The sequence below is a fragment of the Erpetoichthys calabaricus genome, chromosome 9, assembly GCF_900747795.2.
Source record: "Erpetoichthys calabaricus chromosome 9, fErpCal1.3, whole genome shotgun sequence".
Taxonomy (NCBI): Eukaryota; Metazoa; Chordata; class Cladistia; order Polypteriformes; family Polypteridae; genus Erpetoichthys; species Erpetoichthys calabaricus.
In genome coordinates, this window is record NC_041402.2 from 87,110,305 (window position 1) to 87,138,064 (window position 27,760).

The 27,760-nt window shown below is 39.4% G+C and overlaps 1 protein-coding gene across 1 annotated transcript in view; it reads left to right on the forward strand.

The window, feature by feature from the left end:
- dusp22a (dual specificity phosphatase 22a) overlaps positions 1-27,760 on the forward strand; it is a 161,938-nt gene that overhangs the window by 72,282 nt on the left and 61,896 nt on the right. The window contains exons 3-4 of the mRNA XM_028809838.2: positions 6,949-7,031; positions 10,711-10,760. Coding sequence (XP_028665671.1) covers positions 6,949-7,031; positions 10,711-10,760 — 133 coding nt within the window. The remainder of the gene's footprint in view (positions 1-6,948; positions 7,032-10,710; positions 10,761-27,760) is intronic.

Here is a 27,760-nt window from a genome sequence, read left to right on the forward strand (position 1 = left end):
TTCAGATTTCGCCTGGCGTGGGGAATATTTAGGGAGTTGGCGGTTAAAGGGTTAAAGGAACCTGCCAGTACTACTTTGTCATGTCGTAAGTGGTCAAAATATTTAGTCTGTCCTAGCCCCTCGAGGAGGTCGTCCACTTGTGGCATTTAATAGGCATCAACCTGGGAGACCTGATTAAGTTTACAGAAGTCATTGCAAAACCTCCAACTCCCGTCAGGCTTACTGACCAAGACAATGGGACTGGACCAAGGACTATGACTTTCCTCTATCACACCTAGTTCCAGAATGTGCTTGTTCTCAAGCTCCACTTCAGCACTTTTTGGTGATGAGGGAGTTCTTGAACTATAACCCCAGGTTCTGTCACAATATTGTGCGCAATCAGAGAGGTCCTTCCAGGTGTTTCACTCACTACTGCCGGAACAGATGGAATAACTGCTTCCAGCTGCCGTCTTTGTCTGGTACTTAAATCCGCACTGAAGTTAAGGTTATTTTTGTGAGGAAAGAGTGAGCGTGGCTGGCCAGAGGAGGGATCGGTCGTAATATTGTGCCTGTGCTGCTTGAGCCTCATCCATGTGAAATTTAAGTAAGGGACAAATCTTTCCAGATCTATTGTGTAATTGTGTGATATATTCTGATATATTGGTAGAGGGAAGAGCCTCTTCTCCCCATCCTTCTTTTAAAATATCCAGTATTTTATCCAGATATTATTAATGTATATATGTGTACAGACTGGAGTCCACAACAGAACTAATTTGTTGGCACAAAGATGGCAGCTTTAAGGTAGAGCGGAGGAAGTGACGTTATCCGTAGGGCTGGAACTGGATATGGTGTCATTGAGGCCAGGCAAAATTTCCCGTAACTAGTCTCCAGAGAAGTGAGAGAAAGGGCTAATGCACTCCGCCACCCCCTGGTCTGGCATGGAATTACTCTCATTCAGGCCCTTAATGTATTATATAAATATACAGTGTATATATATATTTTTGCTTTTTGGGTCACTGCTTTTTGCAGATGATGTTGTCCTGTTTGCTTCATCAGGCCGTGATCTTCAGCTCTCTCTGGATCGGTTCGCAGCTGAGTGTGAAGCAGCTGGGATGGGAATCAGCACCTCCAAATCCGAGACCATGGTCCTCAGCCGGAAAAGGGTGGAGTGCCCTCTCAGGGTTGGGAGCGAGATCCTGCCTCAAGTGGAGAAGTTCAAGTATCTCGGGGTCTTGTTCATGAGTGAGAGAAGAATGGAGCATGAGATCGACAGGCTGATCGGTGCGCCGTCCGCATTGATGCGGGTTCTGCATCGGTCTGTTGTGGTGAAAAAGGAGCTGAGCTGTAAGGCAAAGCTCTCAATTTACCAGTCGTTCTATGCTCCTACCCTCACCTATGGTCATGAGCTATGGGTAGTGACTAAAAGAACGAGATCGCGAATACAAGCAGCTGAAATGAGTTTCCTCCGCAGGGTGTCTGGGCTCTCCCTTAAAGATAGGGTGAGAACCTCAGTCATCCGGGAGGGGCTCAGAGTAGAGCCGCTGCTCCTCCGCATCGAGAGGAGTCAGATGAGGTGGCTCAGGCATCTGATCAGGATGCCTCCTGGACGCCTCCCCAGGGAAGACCCAGGACACGCTGGAGGGACTATGTCTCCCGGATGGCCTGGGAACGCCTTGGGAAGTCTGGGCATCTCTGCTCAAGCTGCTGCCCCCGCGACCTGACCTCGGATAAGCGGAAGAGGATGGATGGATATATATATATATATTATATATATATATATATATATATATATATATATATATTATATACAGTATATATTAGGGCTGTCAAAGTTAACGCGTTAATGCACACTAACTTTAACGCCGTTAAAAAAAAAAATTAGTGCTGTTAATGCAGGTTCTTTTTGACCCTACGAAATTCCCGTAGTTCAAGTTGAGCCTGCAAACTGAGTGCGTGCCACTCTAGCCTTCAAGTTATTTCTCATAGAAGTCACTCCATATTCCTAATTGTTGAATGATGGAAAAAGGTCCATTAAATGGGAAGTTCATTTTCAAAACTTTGCCCGATGGCTCACTTGGTAAAACTAAATGTTGTGTGTAGTTACTGTCAAGCCAAGTTTAGTTATCAACGGAGTACAAGCAGCCTACAATATCACATGCAAGCCAAACATCCATTTTACACTAATAGCATTAGCCCGGGTAATATGCGACAGCCCACGCTTGACAGTGTTTGGCAGAAACCAATGGACTCGTCAACCTCCAGCAAATTAACGGTAGCAATTGCTAAATGGATAGCCACAGCATGCAGGCCGATTTACATAGTGGTGGGCGGAGTGGCGCGACATAATTCGGATTGCGTCCAACGACCCAACTTATGAATTACCCTCGAGAGCCACAGTCGTAACTAGTATACACGAGCTGTATGATTCAGAAAGGGCAAAACTAGCTAAGGAGTTAGAGATCACGGAGACGGTCACACTTACTGGTGACTACTGGACATCACTTGGAAATCATAGCTACCTTGGGGTTACAACATGCTTTGACGGTCATGAAAACATCAAGACAGCTGCCTTTCAAACACTTGCCATCCATCGTGCGCAGCATTCAATGTTCTGTCACAGTGTCTCTGCAGAGTAGTGCATTTGATGGCGCACTTTCCAAATGCCGAAAGGTGGTGGGGCACTTCAAGCACAGTCCATCAAATACAGCAGAATTTGTGAAACAGCAAGTCGCGCATGGCCTGAAGACTGAGACACTCGTACAAGATGTACCGACTAGATGGAACTCCACTCTGGAGATGGTGAAGCGTTTGCAAAGGAACGAGCAACCACTAAGAGATGCACTAGCCCTACATAAAACTAATGTAGTCATGCCAACAAATGCTGAGCTGGAGAAACTTCAGAAGCTGGAAGCATTGCTCGACCCTTGCAGGTAATACACATATTTTTTTTTCTAGCAATCTCGCATGCTGTTATTGAAAAATGTGCGTCTCCATCGATCATTAGTGGGAGTGTGGAGTCTCTTACTTTAGCGGCAAGTTCTTTTTTCATACTGTCGGATATTTGGTCAGTCCTTTAGCATATGGTTTGTCATAAGTCGGATTGATGTTTATGCGATTTTGTATGTAATAAATATGAGTGGGACAAATTTTGTGAAGGGACGTTCGTCTTTTGTGATACAGTACGCAATGTTCACATTGATTTTAAGAACCTTCTCATTAACTTTTATTTTTTTGTATATCATTAGCAGCGGCCACAGATGACGACATGCCATGTGGGTTTTTTTTATTTACTTTGTGTTCTGAAAAGCTATGCTTATACGTTATTCCGTTTTAAAATCGGGTTTCCAGTAATATACGGCATTGAGCCTACCAACATTTCTCCCGATGCTTATCAGTACCTGCAAAGCATTGGATTGATCATAAAAAAAGACTGGGAAATCTTCTAGCCACTGTGCATTAAACTGGTACGTTTTTTGTGTCAGATAATGAGACATTTGGTGGCAGGGGCCACCTCCTCACATGACGCAACAGTAGTAGCGATGAGTTTAAGTTGGATTGGGAGAGCGGCTTGCCATCCTCTACTCGTTGCCTATTCTCTTCTGTTAATGTTGTGATATTACATTACAGTACATCCACAAATAATGTTTTTTAATTGCAAATTCGATTAAAAAAAAACAAAAAAAAAACTGTTGCACTGTGCAGACCTAATAAAGACCAGTTATAGTTAAGTATGACTACCTCTATGCAATCCTCAAGTCTATCTTACAGCTGTTTTGGTATTGTTTTTGTATGTAGGAGTGAATACTAATGCATACAAGGCCCTCACAATTTAATTGATATTGAACAGATTTTGGCAGATACTTTACTGAACTCTTTTGAGGAGAGAAGTTTGTTTCATATTCAGTGGTGCTGCCCGCTTTATGCCATCTGTCTCGGGTGATGGAGAGTTCAGAGGATGACCCAGCCTATATAATAAAGTTCAAGCAAACCTTCACCATGGACATGGAGAAACTGAAGGAGAAAACAAACAATACATGGCTAAAGATTTCCTCAAAGAAGAGATACAGCAACCAGTGCAAGCTGCAACATCAGAACCCCCAAAGAAGAAGGCATCTCTCTTAGTGGCTTCAAAGTCAGAATCTGATGATGAGGAGGACTGTATTCAAAAATGTCTGGGGCGCTATAAAGCAGAGCCTATCATCAGCATGGAGGATTGCCCCCTAAAGTGGTGGTTCACACGTGCTTTGGTATACAAAGAGCTAGCTTGCCTTGCTCGCAAGTACTTGGCAACACCTGCCATATCAGTGCCTTGAGAGAGGTTGTTTTCACTATTTGGGCATATTGTGCAGAAAAAGCGAGCTGCCTTGTCCTCTGGAAATGTGACCAAGCTTGTATGTTTAAGCAACTGGCTTGATTTAATAAAATAGAAATAGTGTATTATTCATAATTGTCCAAAAGGCCAACCTGTTGTTTCTGCTGAGAAATTAACTTGGCTTAACTACATTAGCAATTTTGAATTGTATTCTGTTTATAAAATCCTGTTTCTGAAGTTTTTGTATGGCTTTTGAGTGAGATTTATTAAATACATGGAGACTGCACAATGAGACTACATGTCTTAAATATGTCATCTATTTTACAATATAAGCCCAATTGTTTGTTTTCTATGTTCAGCATTGCACAGCCTTAGAGACTGAGTGAAAAAAGCCTCCTCACAGTTGAAGCTTTGTCTTTATTTCCTCTTGTTCCAGTTACCTGAATACGTGAAGTACATTTATATGCCATTGTATTGTGTCCATTCTTCTTAATATGGTTTGATTGCACTTAAAAATCTTTGTTGTAAAATTTCAACATAAAAAAAAAATAAATTTGAGATTAATCACGATTAATTACACAAAGTCATGCGATTAATCGCGGTTAAACTTTTTGATTGCTTGACAGCACTAATATACAGTATATATACATGCAAAGTTGACTCACTCACTTACCAACAAAAACACAATCTCTTATTTAGTTAAAATGCTGAATGGATGGTACATTTCTAAATGTAGGTATCTGTTAAGAAATGACATTCTGATATATCAATATTTTGGGGTTAACCGCCCCAATACAAAAATATATTCTAAAATCTAAAAAAAAATTGATTGAAATTTGTTTTTTTATTTGTTTAGATTTGTCAGTAATAATGTTGTAGTGAATGGGCTACACTTAAGCACCATGTCCTTTTTTTTTTTAGCTCAGTGCAGAAAAGAAATAGGGCTTGCTGATTGTGCAAATGAATGCCACATGCTGAGGAGTGCCACTAACCAAGCTGTAAATGTAATTGCGTAGGGAAATTGGGCTGGAAGTGAGTAAAGAAGGGCAAATGCCCTGAATAGGAAAAACAAATGGGTTCGTGAGGTACATGACCATGGTGTAAAAATACATGAAATATTGTTGAGAACTGAGGTGTCCCCTTGCAGGTCAGAATGCTATGTACCACAATGCTCTGGTTTGCAAGTAAGAAACAGAAGTGCCACTACAGCATACCAGCCCCCTTCAACTCCTGGGTACAACACAAGCCAGGAGTGATGGCATGCCTTGGTCAGTTTAAACACTTGCCCAGCTCAGTAAAGGGGTCCCCCATGGATGGAACATAAAAAAATGGACACATAACATAGTTCATGATATTATTTCCTTTCACCTGTTCTTTTCTGTACAATATTAAAACGTTCATTTCATTGCGTGGGCCAAGTAAATTTGCAGCTTGTAAACATCAGTGCTTTAGTAATGAGTTGAAATGAATGGCAGTTCAGTGTATATTGCTTTTCATCTAAACCCTCCAAACTTTTGTAACATAGAAGGTTACACTCAGATCTGATTGACACTACCATTTTTACAAGATGTCCTACAGGGTCAAATTATATTTCTAACCAAAATTTTCATTATTCTTACTAATTACTTGTTTAAAATTGAAAGAATTCTGTTTTCTGTCAAATTGTGTTTTGCAATGGCCAGCGGCAAAAGCCGAATAAGAATTGATCTACGGCAGAATGTTTTACTCATGGGCATTATAAGTAACATGTTATTAACCTCTGGGGAAAAAATATATACAAAAAAGTACTCGGTCAGTTGCATATTACTTCTGATGTATCTGATTAATCCTCAGCACTGAAAGAAAAATCCTTTATCTTAGGAAATTTCCCAGGACAAACTGGGTAACACAGATAGTTAGGTCAAACGTGGGACTGAGCATCTTGGAGGAAGATTATTTGCTTACGGATTTGTATGGTTTTGGATTTACAGTTATTCTTAATCTTTGCACTGCGGTGTTCTGTGTAACATCAGATGAGATTACACTGTCTAGTGATAAACTCACAGTAATTTACTGTACTGCATTGTCAGTATGCCAACTAATTTTGCTTAATTGAGGAATCATAATGCACCCTGCGTAACAGAGCACAAACAATATGCAGAGTTTTTATTTGCTGAATATGGATTAAATTTATCAATATTATTCTTCAATAAGTCTGCCAGGGTCTTTTTGTTTAATATGAGAGACATTAATATAATGGTGGTCTTGTTATCAAATAACTTTTTTCAGTGTATAAATGTAGGGTTTGAAGCTTTGATTTTAATTATTGCATCTTAACTATAATTATGTTTGGAATTTTTAAATATAACCATGTGTGTTTGATTGATTTAAAAATAAAAAATATAAAAGTGGAAAAAAGTACAGCTACCTGAGTGTTTTAAAATATTGATTTGGATATGATTGTTAGGATAGGCTTCAGCTTTCCTGAAACTCTGCTCAGGATACAGCAGATTTGGAAAATGGATGTAGTTTGAAAGCACATATATCCTGAATTTTTAAGAGTGACAATGAGAATCAAAAAAATTGAAAAGAGTCTCATTTCAAAGCATCTCATTTCAAAATACTGAAGACAAAAAACATTTATTTTTATTGAGAGTAACTCTTATTTTATTTTACAGATTCAGAGGATCAGGACAGTTTGTCAAAGAATGGCTTGACACACATTTTATCAGTATACACCAATGCAAAACCAGTGCTTCAGGTAAATCTTTCTAACTATGTACTGTATATCTTTATATATCCTTTTTTCTTGTTCTTCATTTTACCAAAGCTAATGATTTTTCTTTTTGTTCCCAAGACAATGACAATTATGATACAAACTTTGCTTCTTTATTCAACACCCTGTCCACTGGATGTCACTGTTTACATATTCTATATTTTAAAAATACTATCTTCTACAGCACTCCAAACTAGATGATACTTTCAGATTTAAATTTCCAAAGATTCAGCCTGTACTGAGTCAGTGGACACCTTTTCATTAATGAATGACGTATTCATTTTTGTTGCAAGCAAATAAACTGATGGATCATTGAGCACAACAATAGAAATTAGTTATTATTTGAGAGTGTATACTATAATTTAGTTTGTTCATTATTTTAATTAAACCAATGCAATGCTTTTAACCATTGTAATTTTATTCCAAATTTAAATTATCTTTCTGTTTTTTAATTTAATATTCAAGCCATATGAACATATTGTTATTTCATATTGTTTTATGGCCACTGCCATTTTAAAAAAAAAAAAAAAAAAAAAAAAAAAAAAAGCAACTTTCCACCTATCCATGAAGTTTTTGGCACTTAAGTAATATATGATGTGTAAAAATGGATTCCCAAGCATGCTTATTACATTGTTGGCACATTCAGTTCACAGTGAATGGAAAGTCCACCGTAATTCATTTCACAATATGTAATCATGGTTAAGCAGACCTGTGTGATGCCCGGATTGCCCTTAGCTGGCATACTCTCCTTTTGCAACCAGACATCGATAGTCACCTACCAGGATCGACTAGTGCAATTAGGACACATAACAACAGGAACTGGTGCAAATGTACTGCGTTATTTTTTTTTAATCCAAACAAATCAATATTCAAAAGTGCAGTGTAGTCTCTTTCAATGAATAAATTAAAAAACAAAAAATCCAAGTGTATTGTAACAATGATAATATCAAAATTTAGAATAATATTTCTAATCTATCCCAGTATTCTCTGTCTTTCTCATGCTTGTCTTACCCTGCTCACCCAACTTCCAGGTGGCATGCTCAGCTGGGCTGAGACCATGACACGAATGTGGTCTTCCACGACTCCCATCTCGGTCACCATCATTTGGGTTCTCTGTGAATGCCCAACTCTGTCTGCCCTATGCCTCAGCATCTGCAGGATTCATAGAAGCCCCTTGATAACTTCTATTCTCCATAGCACAACAGGAGCAAGCCAGTCCACTCCTGGAGTACTGCTCAAGCAGCTCCACCGCAGGGTTTCCCCTGACTACTTTGCCACCATCTACTAACACTGGCTCAAGCTCAATTCTGTTTTTTCATTTTTGCATATCCTTACTTCATCTGCCCTTATACTGTATTCTTTATTTTTTTTCTTCTTTTCATTCTCTCCCAGGTTCCTTTTATACTTTGTGGGTGCAGTTGTTCTACCTGACAATCCATGGAGTGTCAGTGGAGCTTAGCTAATCATGCCTGCACGTAACAAGTAATCAGTTTGCCTCCCCATTGAACACAATACAGCTACACAGCTTCGCAGCAGAGCGGTCTTGTACCTACAAGCCCGAACCTGATTTTACAACCAAAAACACTTGCATTGCCACTGTCCCCATACTCACTTCACCACAACCTGGATTATATACAGTGCTACAGAATAGTCTTGATAGCCATTCATGGATCACTAGTAGCAGTAGTAAACAGTCACTTTAAAGAACATATTTTAACTAAAAAACATGTAACTTTTTATTATACATTATTTTACTAACAGCAAATTCATATGGGGGCTTTTAGCCATAATTCTTCAAAAAACAATTGGTGGAAAAAATGATTTCAGGTTAAAAGAGTTAGAAATGTAGCAAGGAAAGAAAAAAATACAGCAATTACAATGTACAGTAAGTGAAAAATAACTTTACGAGGTAGTTTGTGTTGTATAATGTATACTACTAGTAGTAGTAGTAGTAGTAGTATATTCAATGGTATTCTTGTCTTAGCAAATGTTGTATGAACATGCCTAAACAACAAAAGGGTTTACTGTATTTAAAGATTTCTATGCTTGTGTGCAACACATAACTGAGACTTATAAAATATGGCTAAGTTTAACACATGTAAATGATTCAAATTGAATTTATAAGATCATAACATCATGCATTTAAATTAGTTCTGCAGAACATCTGCACTCAGTTCTCCAGCTGACTACTGTTGCACATATTGCTTTTATCTAATAGTGAGTTTTGTTAACTTAATGTTACCTTAAAGTACTATTGGAGAGCAAGGATGGTATGTTTAAAATGTAAGCGACTGAAGTGTTTCTGTTTTCACTGTCTTCCTGAGCTGGCTTAACTGGATGGAATGTTATAGCATAAAGGTCTCATGAAATTAAGATGTATTTGAAAACACAAATGTAATTTAACAAGCATCTAGATCATAAAAAATAATGTTATTGTGTGGAAAACATCAATAGAATGCTTGATAAAATTTGCATGAAGATAAATTAAAGGTGTTTTAGAGAATGATGAAGATTTAAGGAATTTAATTTCTTTCAAAGTACAAAATGAAGCAGACATTGAACTTTAGAAATGCTGTAGTAGTAAACTTGGGGGTGGAGTGGGGGTGTTAATAAGGGCAGTTTTAGGATCTCGTTTCTAAAATCAAAGAGAATTGACATATCTTGCTTTTCCAATTATTGAATTGGAACGTAGAGGGAGTAGTCAGACCTGGGGAGATTTTCCCCCCAATCTTTCAGTTTTTAGGAGTTGTTGTATTGAGTCTGTATTTTGCAGAAAGACTATAATCTAGAGGGTTTGCTTCCTACTATAACCTCTCCTTTACAGAATGTAATAAATGTTTTTTTTCTGATAATGGCATTTTCAGCACCAACACACTGTTCTGTGTAAGTCATGTTTATGAGCCTTTTTTAAATAGTGTGCTTCTTTTTTTGGGTTTAGTCTAAATTCTATGACACATTTATATCCCAGTTATGATTTGCACAAGGGTGTAGGTGTTATAAGTTGTTACTCGATATGTACATAAATAGACACATGCATATGAAACACATCTGATCATTTTCAATTGGAATAACCTTTAGGCACTGTCCCGTGAAGTTCATGCTGTTATTTCCTGAAGGCTCAATTACTTCTTTTTTAATTGATGTTGGTTTTTGGGCAGCACGGTGGCACTCGCAATTAGGAGACCCGGGTTCGCTTCCCAGGTCCTCCCTGTGTGGAGTTTGCATGTTCTCCCTGTGTCTGCGTGGGTTTCCTCCAGGTGCTCCGGTTTCCTCCCATAGTCCAAAGACATGCAGGTTAGGTGCATTGGCGATCCTAAATTGTCCCTGGTGTGTGTGTGTGTGTGTGCGTGCCCTGCAGTGGGCTGGTACCCTGCCCGGGGTTTGTTTCCTGCCTTGCGCCCTGTGTTGGCTGGGACTGGCTCCAGCAGGCACCTGTGACCCTGTAGTTAGGATATAGCAGGCTGGATAATGGATGGATGGATGGTTTTTAGACATTAGATTTGTTTATACCCTATTGCCTGATTTCCTGTTTCATCTAACCTTTACAGTGTTGACCAGTGTGTTATTATCTGTTGCCACAAACTAGTATTTATAAATCTCAATATACTGAAAGTCTTTAAAAGATAACATTAATTAATGATAATTATGTTTGTTTGCTCTGCAGAACATGACTTATCTTTGTATACAAGCATCAGATTCTTCCAGCCAGAATTTGTAAGTAATATTTCTGTCTTGTATGTCTGAATCACTCAGTGATTTTTATTGGGAAAATGCATAATCTAGCAACTAAAATTAAGTTTTAAAAAATATATTTTCAGTTTTATGCAATGTCTTTATAAGTATTTCCCATTAGATTTTACACAATTAGTTTAGGGAAATATTTTTTTCCTTACCGCCACAAAATACTTTGCAACGCCAGGATGACATCACAGAGCAGTAACAGCCATGCATAGAACTTTCATGCATGTGTACTGTAAGATCATTGAGGAGCTGCTTCATGCATGTTGTCGCCATCCAATCAGTAATCCAGCCTTCCACCCTACATGCATTTTAAAAAAACAACTAGCAGTGTTTTCGTTTGAGGAGTACATTAGCTGACCATAATGAGAATATTACGAGTACTGCCACTGGACATATAACACTGATCCCTGTAGGTTGGCAAAGCAATGCCACATGGCTAATATTCATGTATAATTATCCATATGCCTACCTGCCATCTCAAAACAAGTCTTAAAGAAGCCATCCCCCTCCACCTTCCCAAGAATGAAAATACATGCAACCCCATAAAATAATAGTAATAAAAAAATATTTATTACTTTTTACAAAACATTTCTATCTTCTTCATGGAAGAAAAAAGTGAAAAGCATCATTGCAGAGATCAAAAAAAAAAAACGGGTGCAGTTGCACCTAGTGCTGTGACATCAAACAATGGAATGAGCTGCTGCTTGTCTCATGTGTGCCCCAATATCGGTTCGGAACTCTGTGAGCGTTCCAATAAAAGCCATTCAAAAAGCGGCAATTTTTTGTGCTTTTTGGTGTGCAAATGTATTCAACCCCCCTTGGAAAGTCATCATTTTCTTCATGACAACAGATTTCTACTCATATTTATCCATTCAGCATTTCAATATGAACTCTTACACTGTAACAAAACATTTCCAAAGTCAAAATAAACTATTTTCTGTAGATATTTAATTCAAGAAGAAAAACTCAAAACTTAGTTTTTGCATAATTATTCAAGCCCTACACATTAATTATTTGTTGAGAACCCGTTTGCTGCAATAACAGCCTTAACGCTTTTGTGGTGTGTACCAGTTTTACACATTGTTCAGAAGTGCTTCTTCCCAATTGTTCTTGGCAGAATTTATAGAGATCCTCTAGTTTGGTGGAATGGCGCCTCTGGACAGCAGTTTTCGAATAGTGCTACAGATTCTAATTAGCATTAAGATCAGGGCTTTGCCTTGGCCATTCTAAAACATTCACCTTTCTGTTTTTGAGACATTCCAGTGTAGCTTTGGCCTTATACTTGCGGCCATTATCATGTTGAAAGATTAATCTTCTCCAGAGCTGTAGTTCTTCTGCAATATTTTACAGTATCTGTATCCAACTATTGTCCCTTCAACTCTAACATGATTCACATCCCCAGCACATGAAAAGCATCCCAACAGGATGATGCTGTCACCACCATATTTTGTCATAGGTATGATATGCTCTTGAAATTGTGGACCCATGCACCTTCATTCCAGTTTCAGACAAAGACAATTGCAGACTTTTGAAAGTGATGGTTGGATTTTTATTAGCCTCTCTCACCAGTTGACATGTTTAGTTTTGAAGGATGACCTGTTCTAGTAAGAGTCTGGGTGCTGTGATGAACTGTCCACTTTCTGGTAATGGATCCAACAGTGCTTAACTGGACACTCAAACTCTTCAATATTTTGTACCCATTTCCTACCATGTGTATTTCAATGTACATCGGCAGGACACTCCTTATGTCTTCATTTTTGCAGTGATTGTCCAACAAAGACCAGGGCCCTTACGAAGGTTGAATTTATATCCAGAGAGATATGAAGGACAAGTAGCACCTAATTATGTTTAATTATACTAAAATGACTGTCACCTTTGTGTAGTTTGTGATTAGTTTTTCAATTATGCAATCCTGGAGCTTCCAAAGCACAGAGGTTTAAGTACTTTTGCAAACAAAAACTTTTGAGTATTTCTTCTTCAGTTACTTATCCTCAGAAAATATGTATTGTTTACAGCACAAGAGTTCACATTAAAATACTGAATTGATAAATATGTGTACAATATATATATACAGTAATCCCTCCTCCATCGCGGGGGTTGCGTTCCAGAGCCACCCGCGAAATAAGAAAATCCGCGAAGTAGAAACTATATGTTTATATGGTTATTTTTATATTGTCATGCTTGGGTCACAGATTTGCGCAGAAACACAGGAGGTTGTAGAGAGACAGGAACGTTCTTCAAACACTGCAAACAAACATTTGTCTCTTTTTCAAAAGTTTAAACTGTGCTCCATGACAAGACAGAGATGACAGTTCCGTCTCACAATTAAAAGAATGCAAACATATCTTCCTCTTCAAAGGAGTGCGCGTCAGGAGCAGATATCAGAGAGATAGAGAAGAGCAAACAAATCAATAGGGCTGTTTGGCTTTTAAGTATGCGAAGCACCGCGGCACAAAGCTGTTGAAGGCGGCAGCTCACACCCCCTCCGTCAGGAGCAGACAAAGAGAGAGAGAGACAGAGTTTGTTTTTCAATCAAAAATCAATACGTGCCCTTGGAGCTTTTAAGTATGCGAAGCACCGTGCAGCATGTCGCTTCAGGAAGCAGCTGCACAGAAGGTAGCAACGTGAAGATAATCTTTCAGCATTTTTAGACGAGCGTCTGTATCATCTAGGTGTGCCAACAGCCACCCTGCTCAATCCCCCTATGTCAGGATCAAGAGAAAGTTAGCGCAAGAGAGAGAGAAAGAAAAGTAAGTTGGGTAGCTTCTCAGCCATCTGCCAATAGCGTCCCTTGTATGAAATCAACTGGGCAAACCAACTGAGGAAGCATGTACCAGAAATTAAAAGACCCATTGTCCGCAGAAATCCGCGAACCAGCAAAAAATCTGCGATATATATTTAAATATGCTTACATATAAAATCCGCAATGGAGTTAAGCCGCGAAAGGCGAAGCGCGATATAGCGAGGGATTACTGTATTGTGGCAGACGACTGTGGTCCTTACCTGGCCGGAAGGCCGATATACCAGAAGGACCAGTGGAACAGATGTGCACAGGTCGCTGCCTTCCCTGGAGCGCTAGAATGTAGCCCCCCTGGATTGTTGTGGCTCCAAGGATTCTGCAGGGCTTCATGGGAGTTGGAGTTCGAGACACTCCTGTTGGGTTTCGTGGGGACCACCTTGGGGAGCTGCAGAGCCCTACATTAGGCTTCCACCACACACCTGGGAGGGATTCCAGATGTGGTTAACGAGCCACCTGGAGCACTCCCAGGAGCTGCATAAAAGGAGCTGCCTCACTTCACTTGGGGAGCCAGAGTCGGGAGGAAGATGGATGAAGCTTGCCAATGGAGCAGTGGAGGCGGAAGAAGAAGAAGAGAGAGAAGAAAGGACTGTTGAATTGTGCTTGGTGCTTGTACTGTTCTGCTGTTGGGAGTGAGGGAAAAGCACTTCCCCATTGAAATAAAGGTGTGGCTGCACAACACTTGTGCCTGTGAATGTTGTGTCACATGTTTGGGGAGCTGTGCCCTTCCGGGTCATCACAATATATATACATCTTAATACATAATTCGCCTGCCTCCTCACTCACTCACTCACTTCCGTCCGAAGCCGAATGCGCAGTCGCCTTCTGCGCAGCTGCCCGAAAAACCTTACGAGACCGACATCCTTCCCCAACATCGCGGCAGGCAGCGGATTTACGGCCGCAAAAATTCAAAGAGAAAGGCGACTTCGATTAAAGCTCTAGAGGCCTGAAAGGCGATTTCGGCTACAGCTCGAGGCCTAATTACGCATTCTGATTCAATTACGCATTCATTCAATACACCTATATCAGGTTTGTGGTGCTTATACTTATTACTATTCCATATTTTACTGGAACATTCATCATTCAATATTATACTATAGGCCTGGAAAATTCATCAACTAACAGTACAAGCCTGTACAGTAATGGGTAAAGTGGACTACAATCATTACAAAACAACTTCTTCGTTACTTATCATTTGTTCTTCATACCCTGCTGACACAAACTCGTGCCTGTTTCATCTTACGTTGTCGAAACGGGCTCTTTGTCTAGTTTATATACAGTGGTGTGAAAAACTATTTGCCCCCTTCCTGATTTCTTATTCTTTTGCATGTTTGTCACACAAAATGTTTCTGATCATCAAACACATTTAACCATTAGTCAAATATAACACAAGTAAACACAAAATGCAGTTTTTAAATGATGGTGTTTATTATTTAGGGAGAAAAAAAATCCAAACCTACATGGCCCTGTGTGAAAAAGTAATTGCCCCCTTGTTAAAAAATAACCTAACTGTGGTGTATCACACCTGAGTTCAATTTCCGTAGCCACCCCCAGGCCTGATTACTGCCACACCTGTTTCAATCAAGAAATCACTTAAATAGGAGCTGCCTGACACAGAGAAGTAGACCAAAAGCACCTCAAAAGCTAGACATCATGCCAAGATCCAAAGAAATTCAGGAACAAATGAGAACAGAAGTAATTGAGATCTATCAGTCTGGTAAAGGTTATAAAGCCATTTCTAAAGCTTTGGGACTCCAGCGAACCACAGTGAGAGCCATTATCCACAAATGGCAAAAACATGGAACAGTGGTGAACCTTCCCAGGAGTGGCCGGCCGACCAAAATTACCCCAAGAGCACAGAGACGACTCATCCGAGAAGTCACAAAAGACCCCAGGACAACGTCTAAAGAACTGCAGGCCTCACTTGCCTCAATTAAGGTCAGTGTTCACGACTCCACCATAAGAAAGAGACTGGGCAAAAACGGCCTGCATCGCAGATTTCCAAGACGCAAACCACTGTTAAGCAAAAAGAACATTAGGGCTTGTCTCAATTTTTCTAAGAAACATCTCAATGATTGCCAAGACTTTTGGGAAAATACCTTGTGGACTGATGAGTCAAAAGTTGAACTTTTTGGAAGGCAAATGTCCCGTTACATCTGGCGTAAAAGGAACACAGCATTTCAGAAAAAGAACATCATACCAACAGTAAAATATGGTGGTGGTAGTGTGATGGTCTGGGGTTGTTTTGCTGCTTCAGGACCTGGAAGGCTTGCTGTGATAGATGGAACCATGAATTCTACTTTCTACCAAAAAATCCTGAAGGAGAATGTCCGGCCATCTGTTCGGCAACTCAAGCTGAAGCGATCTTGGGTGCTGCAACAGGACAATGACCCAAAACACACCAGCAAATCCACCTCTGAATGGCTGAAGAAAAACAAAATGAAGACTTTGGAGTGGCCTAGTCAAAGTCCTGACCTGAATCCAATTGAGATGCTATGGCATGACCTTAAAAAGGCGGTTCATGCTAGAAAACCCTCAAATAAAGCTGAATTACAACAATTTTGCAAAAATGAGTGGGCCAAAATTCCTCCAGAGCGCTGTAAAAGACTCATTGCAAGTTATCGCAAACGCTTGATTGCAGTTATTGCTGCTAAGGGTGGCCCAACCAGTTATTAGGTTCAGGGGGCAATTACTTTTTCACACAGGGCCATGTAGGTTTGGATTTTTTTTTCTCCCTAAATAATAAAAACCACCATTTACAAACTGCATTTTGTGTTTACTTGTGTTATATTTGACTAATGGTTAAATGTGTTTGATGATCAGAAACATTTTGTGTGACAAACATGCAAAAGAATAAGAAATCAGGAAGGGGGCAAATAGTTTTTCACACCACTGTATATATATATATATATATATATATATATATATATATATATATATAATATATAATATATAATTTTGCTTATTTGTAGAAATTTGTTGTATTTTGTTTCTGGTTTCATTCCATTTGTGACTTTTGTTGTTTGTGGCATGGTAGTGCAGTGGTTGGCATTGCTGCATCACAGCTCAGATTACATTTTTGCCACTGTAATCAGTCCAACATAGTTACCCTAGTCATCATGTACATTTAAAACTCCATTACACCATTATAAGTCACTAAAAACTAGTTCAGTTCCTTCTTCCGTATTGACTTCAATGCCTTTTGAAGAGTTTGGTGAAGGTCACTCATATTTCCATGATTCTGCCAAACTCACAGTTCGCTCATCACTATTGACCAACACTCTGTATACTTGGAATGTAAATACTACTCTGTAGATTCTTCCAAATTAAGTTATTTAGAAATAACAGTGCATGGCTGACTTCTTAATGTTTTACCTGAAAAAGTTTGAATATTGAATCACATACATGAATTTGATGGCCGATTTATAAACACGCAGAGAAAACTGATTTTTTTATTCATGTATTTCCACACATAGTCAGATGTGCCTTGAAAACAGTGAGCTGCATTCACTCACAGATTACTCCATTCACCATATGCCACCTGTGTGTGCTGTCAAAACTTTTTTTGGCTTTGTACTTCATATAGTGTCATCTTTGCTGCTGTATGTATTTAGGCACTTGGCACCCTTTGTGCAGAGCTGTATCATGCATTATAAATAAGAACAGACATACCCGTTGCTGAGCACTTGTTCCCAGTGAAACGCTGATGCCCTTTCATGCAGTGAAAGTCAAACAAACCCGACAAGTCTGGAATCAAATTTTGGATAGCTGCTGATGTAAGTAAAAAAATATAAGTTACAGTCATATGAAAAAGTTTGGGAACCCCTCTTAATTCTTTGGATTTTTGTTTATCATTGGCTAAGCTTTCAAAGTAGCAACTTCCTTTTACTATATGACATGCCTTATGGAAACAGTAGTATTTCATTAGTGACATTAAGTTTATTGGATTCACAGAAAATATGCAATATGCATCATAACAAAATTAGAGTTGAACGCTTTGCAAAATTGACAAAGGCTGCAAAGAAAAAAAGTTGATCAAGCTGCCCTGTGGGACATCCTGAGGGTTCGCGGGACCCCTTGAGGTTGCTGGATAACATGGCCGGCCTGTACACTGGTACTGTGAGTGCTGTGCAGAGAGGAGGCAGGACCTTTGCGTTTTTCCCAGTTGATTCTGGAATTTCGTCAGGGGTGTGTTCTTGCTCCTACTCTGTTCAGTGCTTGTATGGACTGGGTGTTGGGCAAGGTCGTGGGGTCCAGCAGCTGTGGAGCATCTGTTGGTGAAGAAAGATTCACGGATCTTGACTTTGCTGATGATGCTGTGATCTTCGCGGAGTCAATGGAGACTCTGATTGGTGTGCTCAAGAGACTGAGTGAGGAGTCTGAGAGTCTGGGCTTGTGAGTGTCCTGGATATAAACCAAGATCCAGGCCTTTAATGACCTCTTGGGCACAGCCATCAGTAGTGTGTCTTTTTGCGGAGAGAGTGTCAACCATGTTGAGAGGTTTACTTACCTTGGCAGTGACATTCATGTCTCTGGTGACTCTTCCTATGAAGTCAGTAGACCGATTGGGAGAGCATGGGGGGGTCATGAGGTCGCTGGAAAGGGGTGTGTGGTGTTCCCGATATCTATGCAAAAGGACAAAGGTCCAAGTCTTTAGAGTCCTGGGGCCTCATGTATAACGCCGTGCGTAGAACTCGCTCTATAACATGGCATAAGCACAAAAGCAGGAATGCTCGTACACACAAAAAAATCCAGATGCATAAATCTGTGCTAGCGCCAACTTCCATGTTCTTCCGCTACATAAATCCCGGTCAGCGTGAAAAGTAACGCATGTGCATGTGCCTGCTGTCCCACCCCAACTCCCCCCAGAATTACGCCTCTTTGAATATGCAAATCAATATAAATAGCCCTTAAGCTCAGCCTTCTGTGAAAAGACAATGGCAAAAGCACGAAGGAAAATAGAAGAATTTCAGCGAATACTAAGTGGTGGCAAGGAAAACGTACTATTTGTTGGTTTAAACGGTATAAACAACAAAAGGAAGTTGATCGAGTGACAATAGACAGCATGGCTGAGGCAGCTTGTGCTTGGTGCTGTATACCGATAGTTCTCTTTCTGATAGCTGCTATAGATCTGTGAATCCCCACTCAGATATAGTGATATAAATACTCCGAGTGGTGCAGTGAGAATAATATGGAAAAAGATGATCCGCTGTGGCAACCCCTAATGGGAGCAGCTGAAAGAAGAAAAAGAAGGTGCAGTGAGAGTAACAATGCTAAAGCAGCTATGGTATTTGGAATATTATTCCCTGGACCATTATATTGTTACAGGTTAATTACAATCAGATGCCTTAAACTAATAAACAATATGCAGTTAGTTTCAGTGTATATGATAAAGCCGCGTCAGGGATTTGGATCTAAAAAAAGGGTAACCACACAGGAACAGTAGCATTGCTTTGATGCTGGGTGCTACCTTTTTACAAAACCGAGCGGAGAACTTGCGTATGCTAGAGTTGGAGCATGACTTTACTCCAAGTTTTAGTTTTATACATCGCGATTTGAGCGTGGAAACGTTCGTACGCAACATTTTTGTGCATATGCACCATTTATACATGAGGCGTCCTGGTGCTTCCTGTCTTGCTATATGGTTGCGAGACATGGACGCTATTCAGCGACCTGAGACGACGACTGGACTCCTTTGGTATTGTGTCTCTTCGGAGAATCATTGGGTACCATTGGTTTGACATTGTGTCGAATGAGCAGTTGCTCATGGAGTCCCGAATGAGACACATTACCTGCATTGTGAGGGAGCGTCAGTTACGGCACTATGGCCATGTGGCGTGTTTCCCCGAGGGTGATCCAGCTCGTAAGATTCTCATTGTTGGAGACCCAAGTGGCTGGACCAGGGCAAGGGGTCGACCACGTAATACCTGGCTGCGGGAGATAGAGGGTCATTTTCAGAGGGTGGGACTGGACCGCATGTTTGCCTGGGGGGTTGCAAACCGGGAGTTGTTTCATTGTGTAGTGGGTACGGCAACGCACTGTACCAGTGCATGCTCCCCAACTTGACTTGACTTGACTTGTATAAATTTGAGAACCCCAACAGAGATATTATATCAATACTTAGTTGAGCCTCCTTTTGCAAATATAACAGCATCTAGATGCCTCCTATAGCCTTTGATGAGTGTCTGGATTCTGGATGGAGGTATTTTTGACCATTCTTCCATACAAAATCTCTCCAGTTCAGTTAAATGTGATGGCTGCCGAGCAAGAACAGCCTGCTTCAAATCATCCCATAGATTTTCGATGATATTCAAGTCAGTGGAATGTGACAGCAATTCCAGAACATTGTACTTGTCCCTCTGCACGAATGCTTTTGTAGATTTCGAACTGTGTTTTGGATCATTGTCTTGTTGGATTATCCAACCCCTGCGTAGCTTCAACTTTGTGACTGATGCTTGAACATTATCCTGAAGAATTTGTTTATATTGGGTTGAATTCATCCAACCCTCAACTTTAACAAGGGCCCCAGTCCCTGAACTTAGCCAGACAGCCCCACAGCATGATGGAACCTCCACCAAATTTGACAGTAGGTAGCAGGAGTTTTTCTTGGAATGTAGTGTTCTTCTTCTGCCATGCAAAGCGCTTTTTGTTATGACCAAGTAACTGAATTTTTGTCTCATCACTCCAAAGCACTTTGTTCCAAAATTAATCTGGCTTGTCTAAATGAGCATTTGCATACAACAAGCCACTCTGTTTGTGGCGTGAGTGTAGAAAGGGCTTCTTTCTCATCACCCTGCCATACAGATGTTCTTTGTGCAAATTGCACTGAATTGTAGAACAATGTACAGATACACCATCTGCAGCAAGATGTTCTTGCAGGTCTTTGGAGGTGATCTGTGGGTTGTCTCACAATCCTGTGTATATGCCGCTTCTATATTTTTCTTGGCCTGCCAGACCTGGGTTTAACAACAACTGTGCCTGTGGTCTTCCATTTCCTGATTACATTCCTTACAGTTGAAACTGATAGTTTAAACCTCTGAGATAGCTTTTTTGTAGCATTCCCCTAAACCATGATACTGAACAATCTTTGTTTTCAGATCTTTTGAGAGTTGCTTTCAGGATCCCATGCTGTCACTCTTCAGAGGAGAGTCAAAGGGAAGCACAACTTGCAATTGATAATCTTAAATACCTTTTCTCATGATTGGATACACCTGTCTATGAAGTTCAATGCTTAATAAGCTAATCCAACCAATTTGGTGTTGCAAGTAATCAATATTGAGCAGTTGTTACATGTATTCAAATCAGCAAAATTACAAGGGTACCCAAATTTTTGCACAGCCAGTTTTTCACATTTGATTTAATTTCATACATCTAAATACTGCTTCACTAAAAATCTTTGTTCGGAAAACACCCCAGTATTCATATGTTCCTAGGAAATTAAAGACATACCACTGTTATATTTTTTTGTTGAAAGTAGAGTAAATTATTATGCAGGCTGACAAATTTTTCCATATGACTGTATATACTTGGTACTATTCCATATTTGGTTAAAGATTATACTCAATTCCCAGGGAAAGACAGTGTAACTGTAAAGAAAATGAGACATGAGCTCCCAGCCCACTGTGAAAGGACACGAGGATGGTCAAGGAGGCAGACACTGATAAGGCACGGAGGCTGTAATTATGGAAACCTTGAATTGAGATGGCTCACACACACCACACAACTGATCATGCATCAACGTGCAGTAATGGCAGAACATAACTGCATCCCTAGAAGAATAAAAGGGAGCCTGAGCAAGGAACAGGAAGATTAAAAAAAGAGAGATGTCTGGACATTAACAGGAGAAGGAAAAGGAAATGAGGCAGATTTGTAGATGATCTGGTGTGACAAAGGGGAAGCAAGTGTCGGGAATGGACCCGGGTAGAGCGTACGGATGGTAGCAGGGTGCAACCAGCTGCTCCAAGTTGTCTCCCACAGATGCTGGCAGTGAGGACACAGGCTAGGCCTGGAGCACCCCAAAGATAATTGAATGAGTTGGCTGGGGTACAAGCTAATGTTGTTGAAAGATTATACCGGTTTGCTGTTGAACAGCAGACATTTTAGAAAGAAGCACTGTAGCTTGTGACAGTTTTTACAGGATAGATCCTGCCAGTGATTTTAACCTCATTTTATGGAAGTATTTATTGATTTTTTCTTTTTTTAAAATTTTTAATCTACACTTAACACCTCACCTGTTTTTAATGGGCTATTTAATTAAATTTTTGTTGGATGGAGCACTGCACTTTTTGGAACACTGTTTTAATAATAGCCCTCTTGCACTTGGCACCTACTCATTACTGTATGTGTCCTAATTGCACAGCTCATTCTGGTCATGTTATCGTGGGTTTTTGTTGTGTCAGGCTGCTGGAGCCAACCTGGAGTGTGACAAGCAGTTTCCTGCCACGCGGCTGCACAACACTTCATTTTCTTTTTAATTAAAAATGTATGCTAAAATTTTAAGTGAAAATTTCTGCAAACTTTATATGTTGTATGCCAAGAAATTATTTATTTTTAGGTACAGTCTAGCTGCATTAGGTTATCTGTGGTTTTTGGGGATATGGTAGTGGGGATGCAATATCAAGATGAGCCATTAATGAGAACAAACTGATTCAGTTGCCACTTGACACAGCCTTGGCAGTTATAGCAGTGAAAAAATGTCAGTTTTAGTGTTTGTGCTGCCCTTTGGTGGTTATACTGTACTACAAAATAATATGTTGTGTGTGTTTTTTTAATGCAATTATTTGGTTCACATTTTATTTCACCATAGCTGGTAGCCTAATAAATTGTGAACTGCAGTGACTCTCCCTCTGTCCCTTCCTTATAATTTATAAAATAAGTTGTGTTTATGCCTTTTTTTTCAAAATGCTATGCTAATTTTCCTCCTGTTATTTTACCCTGCGTTTAAATACTGTTATTTTCATTGGGAATATATGTAGAATACATTTGCTTGTTTATTCATGTAATATACAGTATTGTATTTGTAACTTACAGTAGATAAATATTAGCTTCTAGTAAAACAGGAATAAATGCTCAACGTATAGATTCCTTAAATGATTAAAAAAAATAAAAATTTCTCCATGCATGTCACAGTGCTTCAAAGTTATACTATAAGCAGAACTTAGAAATCAAGCATAGCATCAAGTCAATCAACAAACGCAGTGTTCTCAACAAAGTCAAAAAACTGTGATCAGAATCAGACTCAAGGTCTTCATATTCCATATCACAAGCATTTTGTACCTTTTCCAGGACTTCCTCAACCATATGTTTTTTTTTCTTTTTGAAGAAGAAGAAAAAAAATTCCCTAGTGCAAAAGTCAAGTCATTTTGTCATGATTAGGTTTTGTATGATTTGGTATTTTCTAACATCTTGAACAATGTTTATTTAGGTTTTTCTATTGCTGCCATTTTGAGAACCATTGTTGGTGCTGCTTCTGGTGTTGCTAGGGGTGTGGCTTCTGGGTTGTGACCCGCAGGTAATTGCCGCAACAGGATAAAAGGTCAACTGTGGGTTCTGCAAATACAAACACGCTTTTCTCTTTGCCTATTTATCTCGTGATAGGTTTTGGTAGCTAGTTTTATTTATTTTTGTTTCGGTTTCATTTCTACGTGCTCCCCCTTGTTTAACTAAGTAAAAAAAATATATACTTTTAAGACTAAAATATACTTTTTACCAAATAAAACATGCACTGTGTTAACTATTAATAGTGCACACGTATGCTTCTTTATCCAATGAAAAGCTTGTTAATGCTGAGCTGCTCAAATGGATTTAATAGAATATACTCACTGCTGAGGAGACACAGGACAAGCACAATCTTTTCCTGTCTCCCCATTTCTGAACACTGGCTTTACATTATTAAACTTGCTTAATCCAGTGCAGAGGTGTATGGTGAGTCAGCATCAACTCACTAATCAGACCGAACAATACAACCTTCTGGGTAATTCTTCTTCTTCTTCTTTTTGCTGCTCCCATTAGGGGTTGCCACAGTGGATCTTTTTTTTTCCATATCTTTCTGTCTCTGCATCTTGCTCTGTTACAACCATCACCTGCATGTCCTCTCTCACCATATTCATCAACCTTCTCTTAGGCCTTCATCTTTTCCTCTTAAAGTTTAAATTTGCAGTGTCCACTATATTCAATTCCTGTACTTTTATCCAGAGTGCATTGTTAATGGAAAAGTACCTCTGGGGCACCATTTAAGTCTATATGGCATGCTTCTTTTGACTTTCCTTTACCTGCCTTGGCATACTGATAGCCAGTGTAGCCTCCCTCTTTTAAAATAAGAACCCTGTTGACCAGTCAAGCAGCCTACAATTCACTCCTTTGTTTTATAAAAACATAAGTAACAAATATCTAACTACTATGTAACCTGGAGGGAGCTGTTGGCAGTAGCAGAAGCCGTGCAGCATTTTCACCACTACATCTATGGTCTATCCTTTGTGATCTACAGGGATTACACTGTGCTGCAGTGGCACCTCTCTTTCCAAGAACCAGAAGGACAGATTGTCATGTGGCTGGAATAGCTTCAGGCTTTTAATTTTATATTAAAGATATATAAAGATAAAACATTGTGACAGATTGAAACACTGCAATGCAGAACCCTTGTCAGAGACCCTGTACAGAGGATAACTGATAGTATTGTGTGCAACAGGAGAAGCCACTTCCCGTGGTGAATGCTATCTCAGCTTTTGCTTCTAGAATCAGAGCCACCTGCCAGCAACCATTTTTCAAATCAAGGATGGAGAACCAGCTTGAGTTTTTAAGGCATGTACTGACCAACTTTGTGTTGTCCTCTGTCACCTGTTCATTCTGTCCCTAAGGCTTCAGAAAGTGCCACTGTTGTGGAAAATATCCTGCATTGTTCCTGTTTCAAAGACGGTAGGCGTGTCTTCATCTAATGACTACAGACCAGTGGCACTTAGAGTACGTCTCACATCATTAAGACTTTTGAGAGACTGTTTCTGAAATGTATGACTCTTGTGGTAGACCACCTGGACCCACTGCAGTTTTCCTATTGGACAAAGATTGGAGTGAAGGATGCAATTATCTATTTGCTCCACAAGGCTTATTCTTCACCTGGACAAAGCTGGCAGCACTTTGAGGATTATGTATTTGATTTCTCCCATGCCTCTTCAATACCTTCCAGCCATCCCTATTAAGGGGAGATATGAACGTGGATGAGCCTAATGGTTTCCTGGATAATGGACTACCTGTCAGGCAGACCACAGTTTGTAAGACTCAAGGACTGAATTTCTGATATAGATGTGCACAACACTAGAGCACCAAAAGGAGCAGTTCTATCTCCTTTTCTCTTTACTCTGTACACCTCGAAACTATAAATGTAACACCAGATCATGTAAGAAATGCACAGATAATTCTGCAGTTATGGGGTGTATTGATAAAGGGGATGAGACAGTTTACAGAAGTCAGTTGGAGAGCTTTGTTTCTTAGTGCAAAAAGGATTTGTCTACATCTTATCATCAGCAAAACCAAGGAACTGGTTACTGACTTTCGCCGTACCAAAGAGCCTCTATGTCTGGTCACTATTCAAAGAGTGGATGTAGAGGTGGTCCACATTAATGATGGTTTGGACAGGTCTCGGAACACAGAGTGACTGTATAAGAAAGGGCAGAGCAGGCTCATTTTGCTTAGGAGTGTGCATTCCTTTAATAAGGGAAGTGACATCCTTCGTATCTTCTATAACAATGTGATGGCAAGTACAATTTTCTATTCTGTGGTGTGCTGGGCTGGTAACATTACTTCGAAAGAGGCCCACTGAATCAACAAGCTAATTAAATGAGCAAGCTCAGTTAAAGGACACATTCTGGACCCCCTGGAAATAGCAAAGGACATTATAAACAATGTTGAACATTCTCTCTCTGACACACTAACACTTAGGGCTTTCAGCCAATGAATTTTTCAGCAGAAGTGTGTCAAAAAATGCTACTGGGGCTTCTTTATACCAATACATAATGCCTTACTGTGACTGTGATAGTCAAGTCAGAAGTTTTCTTTCTTTTTAATTTTCTTCATTGTTTGAGCCAAAGTATGTGTTTGTTTATTTATTTATTTTCTAACCAGCAACCAAATCCGGCAATTAGTCAATTTGTGACAGAGGATGAATCCTGCTGAGTAATGGCATTAAAGTGTTGATAGTCCACAATGAACCTTCATTCCCCATTCTGTTTGGGACAAGGACAACATGTGTAACAACTTTTCTCTATTCTTGTGTGGACTGTTTGCTTTGAATTTCTACTAAACGTTTTTAAAACATAATCTTTTTTGCTCTGAGAGAATTCTTTTGGTAAGCGTTTGACTGATGGTTGATCCAGCCTTACTTACCAGCTGCTAAAAACTTTATTATTAACTTTGTATTGATGATGGACTAAATAGAAGTTTGTCCTTGTGGTTTTTAATAAAGCTGGACTTGAGGAAAATTTTAAGAATTATTTATACTAGCTCTCATCCTAGGTTATGGACAAAGCTAAGAAAATATGGGTTCATGGACATTTGTTTACCAAGGTAACCAAGACACACTTGTTTTAAGAAACAGAAAAATAAAATGTATAAAAAAAACAAGGTCAAGGATAGTTGTTTACATATCAGCATTCAAGAAAGGTTGCAAGTTAGATGAGAAAGACAAACATTTATAACACTGCTCTTAGTTTGTTTTAAGGTTTTCTGGCATTTAATTTTAAAACGTTTTTCATTTAGCCTGTTTTGTAAAATAGTGTGACATCATAGCTTGCCCTTGAATGTGCAGATGTCACAGCTATAGCTGAAAAATGGTTTAATATATATGCATTATCCCGTGACTGAATGTTTTTCTGTTTTTTGAATGAGTAAAAATATTCTAAAGGCTATAATTTTATCTGACACAGTTCCTCCCTACAAACATGCAAATGCAATCAGATCTATGACACCACTGTTTTAAGAAGCTGCTGAATGCTATGTGGACCAGTATTGTGTGTCTATATAGAGAAGAAGCATACCACGTTGACATTATATCATACAGAATAGAAGCTGATTTCAGTTCTGCTTTATAATGGTCAAAAGCAGATTACTAAAACTGTTAACCTTGTTTTCCTTTGTGTTTCTTGGAAGTGCCACGCTAAAATGTTTTTATTCTGCAAGCTGAGAATAGAAAAAGAATAGTCTAGTTATGTAAGATTTAAACGGAGCTATTCCTCCCTATGAATATTAAGTGAAAAGAAAGAAAAACACAACTACAAAGATCATTAAAGACATGTTGAGAATTCCTGATATAGTTAATGATCTAGAGCCTCATGTATAAACGGTGCATACACATAAAAATTTTCATTGTCACTTTGAGATGTATAAAAACTAAACTTGCCATAAACACACGCACATTTTCACGGCAGGGTCCCCTCTTGCATACACACTTTTTTTGCTCAGTTTTGCAAACTGGCGGCACCCAGCGTCAAAGCAGTGCTACTGTTTCTGTGGTCTACTTTTCTTTTTTAGATTCACATCTATGATGTGAATTTTATCAAATAAACCGAAATGAATTGCTTTTCGTTTTCAAATTTAATTCACTTGATTGTAATGATTCTGTAACAATATAATGATGCATGGAATGGCCAAAGTAGTCCATCTACCATGGCTGGTTTAGTGTTGTTAGAAGACATTGCAAATGGATGAATTAGAAGAGAGTGCGTATTTAAAGATGATGACGACTGGCTTCTAAGTCAATTTTTTAATTTCCAAGAGCTATCCTCTTGGAGCTGTGTGCTTTACAAAGGCAGATTTTGAGGAATTTTGCTCTACCTGATCCTTTGCAGGTTCTGTCCACTCTCTGGTTTTTAGCCACAGTAGCTTTTCAACGTGAAATTGCGGACCAATCGGGTATATCACAATCATCACTGAGTTGCGCCATGCCTGCTGTATAGGATGGTATTATCCGCTTCTTGTTCAGGTAAATAAGTTTTCCTTACACTGTGGTTGAACTGGCAAACATAAAACGCAATTCGCAGCAATGTCCAGTTTTCCAAATGTAATCAGAGTGGTCAACTGCATGCACATTGCTATTACAACAAAGGCAGAGAAGTTACATCAGCCAGGGATGAATCACTAAAAGAATGAGCTGACATTACATCATATATAGCTGGAAAACCTGTAA